The 12,247-nt window shown below is 36.7% G+C and overlaps 1 protein-coding gene across 4 annotated transcripts in view; it reads left to right on the top strand.

Moving 5' to 3' along the window:
- The window catches only part of LOC137298125 (oxysterol-binding protein-related protein 6-like), a 102,577-nt gene that overhangs the window by 36,055 nt on the left and 54,275 nt on the right, over nt 1-12,247 (top strand). For all 4 annotated transcript variants that reach the window (XM_067830223.1, XM_067830222.1, XM_067830224.1 and 1 more), the window contains exon 2: nt 9,559-9,718. In XM_067830223.1, the coding sequence (XP_067686324.1) occupies nt 9,665-9,718 (54 nt within the window). In that variant the 5' untranslated portion in view covers nt 9,559-9,664. The remainder of the gene's footprint in view (nt 1-9,558; nt 9,719-12,247) is intronic.

Here is a 12,247-nt window from a genome sequence, read left to right as displayed (position 1 = left end):
AACCCTACTCACTCATATTTAAGTTATAATTTGAAAAAGCTAATCTTGCTATTAGGTGATGAGTTTGAACTTGATAATGACTGGTTTCAATTATGATAATGAATGTTACTACTATAACAACTTTGTAATATTTCGCATCATCATTGGCAGGTAAGATTTTCAAAATCTTATCAATAAATTATTTTTTGTTTTAGTTTTGGAAAAACATTATAAGTGTTGCATCATTGGAATTTTATAAGCAAAATCACATATTCATTGTTTTGCAAGATCTAGTTCTTTGGACAGTGAATAACATTTGATTTTTGGTCAGTTATATTTTTTGCCATGACTCTTGTACAAACAACCCTGGGTAGATTAATAGTAAAGTCTCTCACTGTGATGCTTTTCTGTGTAAAACCACACAAGAAACAGATTGGTCTGGAGGTCAAGAATGTTAAAAAGGAGATCTGATTATATGGTAGGAGGATCCTCTTTGAAGTGTAAGTGCAAGACGTCTTATATTTGTTGTGATGGTAACTCGCCTCATTCTAACCTTGTTAATTATCTGTCCTTGACATTTGCCGACCTTCAAGATCTGAGTGCCAAGCTTTAGAATGGGAAGCTCACAAATTTGATTGAGAAATAATTGGAGCTAGGTTTATTTGTCTGTTGTAAAATTGGGGGAAAGATTTAATCAATACTTTTTGTGGCATTCTTCAGTGCCCCGCGTGCTTTATCACACTGGCATCAGAGTGGGTTCTGTTATACATGCAAGTTGAGGGTGAAGATGTTTAAAAGAGAAGTTTGGAGTTTTCAGACTACAGGGTTCTTCGTACGTGTAGTGGTTAGGATAATGAATCATTAGGTGACATCCTCAGTCCTTAATTAGAATGTTTGACTTAAAAGAACTTCTTGACTTGTGTTTTCCCTAGGGTTAAGTGATCAATCTTATCATAGCAAAGGTCATGACAAAACTGGCAATATGTCCATTAATTATCATTATTGTGTCATGCAAACCTATCTCTGCCAGCAGGAAACAGGTTTAGATGATACATATAGATGATTCGTAAGAATTAATACCTCATGTATTTAGGTAAAAGGTCAAGGTCACCTTTGAGGTCAGTAGAATATCTTGTATATATTTGTTGGTATGGACTATTGACACTAGTGGATATGCTGCAGTTCCACCATTTCATGTAGACCTTTAGAATTCCTGTAGCACAGGCTTTGAAAAAGTCAAGGTCATCTTTTGACCTACATTATTTACCTTAGATAAGAACACTGGGCTCCAAGGAACTTAACCAGAGTGTAGTGCACATTACAACCATACACAATTAGTAAATGTTGCTATAGGCAGTAATGGTCCCTTCTAAAGCCTGGTGTCTTGTAAAAATAATCTACAGTTAGCTAAAACATTTATACAGACTGTCATGCAAATTTTGGGTTTAAAATAGTACATACAAATTGTTTAAAAACTTGCCAGGGGCTGATTGGAGCAGGGCATAATATGCAAATTGACTGCAATACTTCATCTCTGGGTCTAGGGTACTTACTTTTTTGAAAAGGGGTTTTGACCAATATTTGTAAATATGCAGTCACATTCACAGTTTATTTTCCTTCTGTGTGTAAATGTTTTTGAGTGAGGAAGTTGGTAGGTACTGTATACAGTGTTCGCATTAACGCAGAAACCTGAGTTTTTCACGCCCCAAAATAATGGAATCGTGCAAAATATATTTTGTGTGCGTGTTTGGACACATAGATTCTGATGTAAGTAATTTTAAAAAGTGTCTTAAACCTGCAACATATGGACAAACAATACATTTTAACATGATTCAGGATTTTAATGAAAATAGCATGTGCAAAAGATCTGGACTGCATATTTATTATTTTATTTCTACACTCACTCGTACAAAATTTACCGCGAACACTGCCATATATTACTGTAGATAAGCCGATCATGTGATGAAGAAGCAAGAAATACCTCTGAAACATTGTGTAAAGAATGAGAAAGAAATTCTTATCCATAAAACGTGTCACATATTCATGTATTTGAGTTGTATTCATTATAATTCAGTTCCACAGAATAATTTTTGAAAAGCAGCCTTTTGGCCATTCCTTGTTTGGAACACGACTGACCCAGAATGTCTTCCCTTTGTTGAGCAAGAAACTTTGATCATGGATTCATGGATATTTCTAACTTTGTCGACATCTTTCCTGTGTTCATGGCAAGTACATATTACAAAACATCACATCACCATGGCAACATGAGTATGTTGAGGTAAAAATGAAGACAATGCCATCAGATTGTCGTATTAAAGTCATCAGAAAGAACCATTATCATCTAAATGAATAGATTGTGTTATAAAAATCTTTAAGGAGAGTGAGTGAATATGTTTTTTTCACCAAATTTAGCAATATTCCAGAAATATCATGGCAGGGGACACCACAAATGGGCTTCACACTGTGTACTGTAAGGAGAGGGATAGTTTGCTTCTGAAGCCATTGTAATGAAATATTTATACTGTGTAAACTCTCAAACACGACAAGCCGGCTTTCATGAAGAGATTATGCAGGAATCACACGACTCCGGGAAATTCCCACAGCTAATTATGGTAACCACTGTTTAAAGTACCACATATTGACTGTGATGCTCGATGCTCGACTAACTTGACTATATTACAGCTGTACTCTAGTAGACCAGCATCACTACCCATTGTGGTGAGAGATCATCTCTGTCTTGTGTTGGGGAATGAAAATATCACTCATGACCAACTGTCACATGATCATGCAACAGAAACCACCAGTTTTTGGAGGTAATCGATCATGAAGGAAATAATTCACCACACTTAACGAATCCTGTCCAAAACAGCAAATTGATTTTTTTCCTCTGGTGGGCAGTGTGGGTGTTAGGGACGAAGTGTGTTTGGATGTTAGTGATACTGGATAGAAACAAATAAAATCTGTCAGTCAAGCGTTTGTGGGCAAGCAAATGCTGATGTGTTATTGCTGTGATAATTTGTAGAAGGGCTCGTGGACGGTGGAACGTATTAGAGTGGATGTGTGCTTGCCTTGCATAATGGAGTCTGCAACAAGAGTTCTTTCATCATTTCGTGTCTGGAAACAACCGGTAAACTGTAATGTGATTGTGTTTTGGCTTATGTGGAAGTATGCCACAGAGTTTTGAGCTTAATAATCAAGATTTTTGCGTGAAAGGATACAAATGAAGACATGGATGCTGGAAGGGATTTTCAGGTTTTTGGAATGCTTGTGGGGAATGTGCTAACCAGGGCTCCAGCAATGCAGATATGAATCTTTGGTGTAAGAAGTTAAAAATTTAATGTGTATTATTAACGCCTTATATAATCTTTAGTTGGTTCTGGATAATTACAGGTCCCAAATATCCTATGATTATTGAAAGAGATCATGAAAGAGGATTGGTTGTTCATGTTTTGTGTTTACATTCCCCACATGGGTTCAATGTGTGAAGCCCATTTCTGGTGTCCTCTGCTGGGATATTGCCGGAATATAGCTAAAAGCAGCATAAAACTAAACTAACTCACTCACTCACTCACTCACTCACTCACTCAAGCTGTGTGTCACATGTGAATCGTTGTACATTGTTTTAATCACCTGTGAGGCAGCGTAAAACTAAACTCGCTCACTCACTCACTCACTCACTCAAGCTGTGCGTCACATGTTGTGGATCATTGTACATTGTTTTCATCACCAGTGAAGATAAAGGTTTAAATTGGTTGTCATCAGCCCGTATTTGTTGTAAGGCATGACTAATGGGAAGGATGGTCAGATTCGCTGACTTTTTGACGCGTCATAATATCCATATTACAAGGATTTGTGCTCATTACATCAATCACTAGACTCACATCACTCACTCAATGCTGTGATTGCTTACAACAGGTTGGTACTCATCGATTGAACTCAACAATGACACATTCAAGTTTGTGCTGTGATTAATGTTAAACTTTGATGAGTATGTCTGCAAAATGGGTTCGTGCCATTATGGTAGATTATTAATGGAACCATTTGATCTCCAATTCCAAATACATCTGAAAGTGTGTTTCATGCAAAAAAAATGTGGTTGTTGAATTTGTGTTTGTCATTAACATCAAAGTTTATAAATGTTAGATATTGATGACCTTTTCGTTCATTGATGAAGAAAGTATTTGAAAATGTTAATCTCCTAAAAATTGTTTGGACAGATTTCTAACTCACATTTACCATGAAAAGAATTTTCAGTTTTCAGTGATTCCTTTTCCTTACATATTCCATAATTATGTGGTGTAAACTAAAGATAATGTTTAGTGGGAAAAGTATGTGTGATATTACCTGATTAGGATTCATTTACCCAAGGCACAAAATATTGCTAGTATGACATAAACCAAAAAGCAAACAAAACATCACAAAATGTGATCCAAAACTATATTATCATTCAGTATAGAAGTAACCTAAGTTATGCATTATATTAAAATACTGTGGCAATTTTTTTTGTCAAACTTGTTGATGGCATTCTTAACATAATACCGAAATGTCATCAGTCATGGGGCGTTGTGTAGATGGACCCAGCATGTGAAGACCCTTTCAATATTCTGGTATTGCAACTGGACAGAGATCATGCACATCACAGTTTGCCATGACACCAGGAGTCATGGGATAGCCTAGACGTTAAAGTGCTCACTCATCACACCAAAGACAAGGGTTTGAGTCCCCACATGGGTACAATGTGTGAAGCCCATTTCTGCTGTCCCCTGCTGTGATATTGCTGCTGGAATGTTGCTAAAAGCAGTGCAAAACCCTACTCACTCATATTTAAGTTATAATTTGAAAAAGCTAATCTTGCTATTAGGTGATGAGTTTGAACTTGATAATGACTGGTTTCAATTATGATAATGAATGTTACTACTATAACAACTTTGTAATATTTCGCATCATCATTGGCAGGTAAGATTTTCAAAATCTTATCAATAAATTATTTTTTGTTTTAGTTTTGGAAAAACATTATAAGTGTTGCATCATTGGAATTTTATAAGCAAAATCACATATTCATTGTTTTGCAAGATCTAGTTCTTTGGACAGTGAATAACATTTGATTTTTGGTCAGTTATATTTTTTGCCATGACTCTTGTACAAACAACCCTGGGTAGATTAATAGTAAAGTCTCTCACTGTGATGCTTTTCTGTGTAAAACCACACAAGAAACAGATTGGTCTGGAGGTCAAGAATGTTAAAAAGGAGATCTGATTATATGGTAGGAGGATCCTCTTTGAAGTGTAAGTGCAAGACGTCTTATATTTGTTGTGATGGTAACTCGCCTCATTCTAACCTTGTTAATTATCTGTCCTTGACATTTGCCGACCTTCAAGATCTGAGTGCCAAGCTTTAGAATGGGAAGCTCACAAATTTGATTGAGAAATAATTGGAGCTAGGTTTATTTGTCTGTTGTAAAATTGGGGGAAAGATTTAATCAATACTTTTTGTGGCATTCTTCAGTGCCCCGCGTGCTTTATCACACTGGCATCAGAGTGGGTTCTGTTATACATGCAAGTTGAGGGTGAAGATGTTTAAAAGAGAAGTTTGGAGTTTTCAGACTACAGGGTTCTTCGGAAGTGTAGTGGTTAGGATAATGAATCATTAGGTGACATCCTCAGTCCTTAATTAGAATGTTTGACTTAAAAGAACTTCTTGACTTGTGTTTTCCCTAGGGTTAAGTGATCAATCTTATCATAGCAAAGGTCATGACAAAACTGGCAATATGTCCATTAATTATCATTATTGTGTCATGCAAACCTATCTCTGCCAGCAGGAAACAGGTTTAGATGATACATATAGATGATTCGTAAGAATTAATACCTCATGTATTTAGGTAAAAGGTCAAGGTCACCTTTGAGGTCAGTAGAATATCTTGTATATATTTGTTGGTATGGACTATTGACACTAGTGGATATGCTGCAGTTCCACCATTTCATGTAGACCTTTAGAATTCCTGTAGCACAGGCTTTGAAAAAGTCAAGGTCATCTTTTGACCTACATTATTTACCTTAGATAAGAACACTGGGCTCCAAGGAACTTAACCAGAGTGTAGTGCACATTACAACCATACACAATTAGTAAATGTTGCTATAGGCAGTAATGGTCCCTTCTAAAGCCTGGTGTCTTGTAAAAATAATCTACAGTTAGCTAAAACATTTATACAGACTGTCATGCAAATTTTGGGTTTAAAATAGTACATACAAATTGTTTAAAAACTTGCCAGGGGCTGATTGGAGCAGGGCATAATATGCAAATTGACTGCAATACTTCATCTCTGGGTCTAGGGTACTTACTTTTTTGAAAAGGGGTTTTGACCAATATTTGTAAATATGCAGTCACATTCACAGTTTATTTTCCTTCTGTGTGTAAATGTTTTTGAGTGAGGAAGTTGGTAGGTACTGTATACAGTGTTCGCATTAACGCAGAAACCTGAGTTTTTCACGCCCCAAAATAATGGAATCGTGCAAAATATATTTTGTGTGCGTGTTTGGACACATAGATTCTGATGTAAGTAATTTTAAAAAGTGTCTTAAACCTGCAACATATGGACAAACAATACATTTTAACATGATTCAGGATTTTAATGAAAATAGCATGTGCAAAAGATCTGGACTGCATATTTATTATTTTATTTCTACACTCACTCGTACAAAATTTACCGCGAACACTGCCATATATTACTGTAGATAAGCCGATCATGTGATGAAGAAGCAAGAAATACCTCTGAAACATTGTGTAAAGAATGAGAAAGAAATTCTTATCCATAAAACGTGTCACATATTCATGTATTTGAGTTGTATTCATTATAATTCAGTTCCACAGAATAATTTTTGAAAAGCAGCCTTTTGGCCATTCCTTGTTTGGAACACAACTGACCCAGAATGTCTTCCCTTTGTTGAGCAAGAAACTTTGATCATGGATTCATGGATATTTCTAACTTTGTCGACATCTTTCCTGTGTTCATGGCAAGTACATATTACAAAACATCACATCACCATGGCAACATGAGTATGTTGAGGTAAAAATGAAGACAATGCCATCAGATTGTCGTATTAAAGTCATCAGAAAGAACCATTATCATCTAAATGAATAGATTGTGTTATAAAAATCTTTAAGGAGAGTGAGTGAATATGTTTTTTTCACCAAATTTAGCAATATTCCAGAAATATCATGGCAGGGGACACCACAAATGGGCTTCACACTGTGTACTGTAAGGAGAGGGATAGTTTGCTTCTGAAGCCATTGTAATGAAATATTTATACTGTGTAAACTCTCAAACACGACAAGCCGGCTTTCATGAAGAGATTATGCAGGAATCACACGACTCCGGGAAATTCCCACAGCTAATTATGGTAACCACTGTTTAAAGTACCACATATTGACTGTGATGCTCGATGCTCGACTAACTTGACTATATTACAGCTGTACTCTAGTAGACCAGCATCACTACCCATTGTGGTGAGAGATCATCTCTGTCTTGTGTTGGGGAATGAAAATATCACTCATGACCAACTGTCACATGATCATGCAACAGAAACCACCAGTTTTTGGAGGTAATCGATCATGAAGGAAATAATTCACCACACTTAACGAATCCTGTCCAAAACAGCAAATTGATTTTTTTCCTCTGGTGGGCAGTGTGGGTGTTAGGGACGAAGTGTGTTTGGATGTTAGTGATACTGGATAGAAACAAATAAAATCTGTCAGTCAAGCGTTTGTGGGCAAGCAAATGCTGATGTGTTATTGCTGTGATAATTTGTAGAAGGGCTCGTGGACGGTGGAACGTATTAGAGTGGATGTGTGCTTGCCTTGCATAATGGAGTCTGCAACAAGAGTTCTTTCATCATTTCGTGTCTGGAAACAACCGGTAAACTGTAATGTGATTGTGTTTTGGCTTATGTGGAAGTATGCCACAGAGTTTTGAGCTTAATAATCAAGATTTTTGCGTGAAAGGATACAAATGAAGACATGGATGCTGGAAGGGATTTTCAGGTTTTTGGAATGCTTGTGGGGAATGTGCTAACCAGGGCTCCAGCAATGCAGATATGAATCTTTGGTGTAAGAAGTTAAAAATTTAATGTGTATTATTAACGCCTTATATAATCTTTAGTTGGTTCTGGATAATTACAGGTCCCAAATATCCTATGATTATTGAAAGAGATCATGAAAGAGGATTGGTTGTTCATGTTTTGTGTTTACATTCCCCACATGGGTTCAATGTGTGAAGCCCATTTCTGGTGTCCTCTGCTGGGATATTGCCGGAATATAGCTAAAAGCAGCATAAAACTAAACTAACTCACTCACTCACTCACTCACTCACTCACTCAAGCTGTGTGTCACATGTGAATCGTTGTACATTGTTTTAATCACCTGTGAGGCAGCGTAAAACTAAACTCGCTCACTCACTCACTCACTCACTCAAGCTGTGCGTCACATGTTGTGGATCATTGTACATTGTTTTCATCACCAGTGAAGATAAAGGTTTAAATTGGTTGTCATCAGCCCGTATTTGTTGTAAGGCATGACTAATGGGAAGGATGGTCAGATTCGCTGACTTTTTGACGCGTCATAATATCCATATTACAAGGATTTGTGCTCATTACATCAATCACTAGACTCACATCACTCACTCAATGCTGTGATTGCTTACAACAGGTTGGTACTCATCGATTGAACTCAACAATGACACATTCAAGTTTGTGCTGTGATTAATGTTAAACTTTGATGAGTATGTCTGCAAAATGGGTTCGTGCCATTATGGTAGATTATTAATGGAACCATTTGATCTCCAATTCCAAATACATCTGAAAGTGTGTTTCATGCAAAAAAAATGTGGTTGTTGAATTTGTGTTTGTCATTAACATCAAAGTTTATAAATGTTAGATATTGATGACCTTTTCGTTCATTGATGAAGAAAGTATTTGAAAATGTTAATCTCCTAAAAATTGTTTGGACAGATTTCTAACTCACATTTACCATGAAAAGAATTTTCAGTTTTCAGTGATTCCTTTTCCTTACATATTCCATAATTATGTGGTGTAAACTAAAGATAATGTTTAGTGGGAAAAATGGATACAGTTTCTTAAATTAAACATAGCTATTTTATGTATGAATACATTCTAGTGCTAATTTATGTATGAATATATTCTAGTGCCTAACCATTCTATATGTGTATCTAAAGAATAAATATTCATTCATACCTAGGTTAAACAATATGTGAAGTTGGTCTTCTTCAAGCATATTTAACCTGAGGTGATTTAAGGCAATTTCAAGAAAGATGTTATATGTGTGAGCAATATTTATGGAAAGGTTATCAGGTGGGTGGTGTGAAAACTGGGAACAATAGGACCATCAGGAGTTCACATCAGTGAGCATGGTAAGTGTAAAGAATAAATTGGTTGTATGATTTGATTTTGAATGGGAACATGAGATTTATGAAATGTATTTAACTGAATATTTTGAAAGTTCCTTGCATGTGAAAAATATATTTTTAAGAAAAGAATTTTCTATGATAATTCTTGTTTTTATTTGCAGAAACTACCACAGGGCTTCCATAAGCTGATGCTAAGATACAAAACAGTATGAATAAATGGATACCGTTTTTGAACGTTGAAAGGAAAGTACGGATTTAGAAACCACGATGGCTGACGATCACCACCATCAGTTCAGGCACAGTGATACGGCATCAGAAACGGTAAAGTTGGAACATTATTTTTTTATTAGTCTATTAATTATGATGGTGATCAGAGGGGCTTGCGAAGGTGAAAGGGAGAAGGAGGGACTTTAACAGTAAAACGCCATTCTGCACTAGAACCCAGACAGTTCCTTAACCAGAAATGTTGTCCTCTTTGATGGAGATGAAATAATGGCCTTTATAGATATGTAAATGGCATTAAATGTTTCATCCAGAAAGAAGGAATGGGTCTGGCTGGACAAGTGTGATCAAAACAGACTGTCAGCTTGCTAACAGGTAATAGGGTGTGGCTGGACAAACTTGATCAGAACTAAGTAACAGACTGTCAACTTACTACCAGGACAAACGTGATCAGAACTGACAGACTGTCAACTTACTACCAGGACAAACGTGATCAGAACTGACAGACTGTCAACTTACTACCAGGACAAACGTGATCAGAACTAACAGACTGTCAACTTACTACCAGGACAAACGTGATCAGAACTGACAGACTGTCAACTTACTACCAGGACAAACGTGATCAGAACTGACAGACTGTCAACTTACTACCAGGACAAACGTGATCAGAACTAACAGACTGTCAACTTACTACCAGGACAAACGTGATCAGAACTAACAGACTGTCAACTTACTACAAGGACAAACATGATCAGAACTGACAGACTGTCAACTTACTACCAGGACAAACGTGATCAGAACTAACAGACTGTCAATTTACTACCAGGACAAACGTGATCAGAACTGACAGACTGTCAACTTACTACCAGGACAAACGTGATCAGAACTGACAGACTGTCAACTTACTACCAGGACAAACGTGATCAGAACTGACAGACTGTCAACTTACTACCAGGACAAACGTGATCAGAACTAACAGACTGTCAACTTACTACCAGGACAAACGTGATCAGAACTGACAGACTGTCAACTTACTACCAGGACAAACGTGATCAGAACTAACAGACTGTCAATTTACTACCAGGTAATGGAGTGTGGTTGAACAAACATTTATACAGGAATGACAATTGTGCACAGATTTTGCTGATTTTATTCCCAGCTGATCAGTTTTGTGAATCATCTAAAAGCACATTTTATGACACAATATTAACTTTTCAGCTGATAACCTAGCTTCCTGTTGCCATCCATGTTGCCATGTTTATAACCTGTGTTGGATTTAGGATTACACTTTCCTTGTAAAGAACAGATAAGTGATTAGGTGCTTTACTCTGAGGGTGTGGGTTCGAATCCTGAATGTTACTGAACGAATCAATGTACTAGAACCTCTGCTTTACTCATCTCCAGGGTACACCTTCTGATAAGTTGCTACTATACCCTGGATGCATCTACAGTTTTATTACCTCCCTTGGCTGGCGATTTATCCAATCAGGTGTCTATGCTGGGAAGATGAGCACAACAATCACAACTCTCTTTCACTATTTAAAATTTCCAACTGATTAAACACAAATGATGCAGAAAAAGGTAGAAGGAGTTCTTGCATATATTTTTTTAAAAGATTCGTTTTGTCTGTATAATTTCTTCCCAAATCTGAGTCACACTATGAACAAACCTTTGTGTCTGCGACCCCAGTCTTTGTTGACATTGGCAAGTTTGGTTGTAATAGCTGCTTAGCTGATGGCTACTGAGAGAAAGTGGAATCAGCAAAGGGAGGTAATTAAATCATTAGGCTGAGCTGTAGATGCATCCAGGGTACAGTGGAGATTTATCGGAACATACACCCTGGAGATATCAAGGATGTGCTATGCTTTGAAAGTGTAATCCCTAACATAACATGTGGGACATTTGGTAACTTTCTAAATATCATAGTGTAATCATGGTCAAACATTGTAAGATTGTGCATAATATCAATAGTGGAATATCAATAGTAGAATAGTGCAGATTTTATTATTTACATCTGAAAGTTACCTTTTGTGTTGATTCTTAAGAAACTGAAATTAGCTGCCCTGAATGCTGTCTTACTCTAACCAACAATTGCAAGGTATCACAAATGATTTGCTCATCAGAACATCCATCTAATGCATGTTCCTATACTGGGGGAGCTGTGTGGTTGCCAGGTGGTTAAAATGTTCACTTGTCTCTCTGAAAATCTAGGTTCAGTTCCCCACATGAGTACAATATGTGAAGCCCATTTCTGGTGTCCCCTACTGTGACATTTTGCTGAAAGTGGTTTTAAACTAAACTCACTCACTCACTCTTCGAGCACATATGTCCTAGACCCCCATGAATTATATAGGAGTCCTACTCAAGTCTAGAATGATTTTGCATATCTAGATTGCCTCACTTCAAAGAAAGATTTTGGCAGATAAATATATTTTTTGTATTTTTCAGATACAATATGTCAGTTTTATACCATTTTCACACAGAGTGATATAGGAATAAAAAATCTTATCTTAATGGGCTTGTTAATAATGTTGTCCTGTTTAATTAAATGTCTAACAATATTCTAGCTCCAGTCTGACATTTGTTGACACATGGAAGGGTTGCTAGGTTTTGGTCAACCCATTAGCA

The sequence above is a fragment of the Haliotis asinina genome, chromosome 10 (assembly GCF_037392515.1).
Source record: "Haliotis asinina isolate JCU_RB_2024 chromosome 10, JCU_Hal_asi_v2, whole genome shotgun sequence".
Classification (NCBI taxonomy): Eukaryota; Metazoa; Mollusca; class Gastropoda; order Lepetellida; family Haliotidae; genus Haliotis; species Haliotis asinina.
This window is presented reverse-complemented; position numbering and strand designations above follow the sequence as displayed.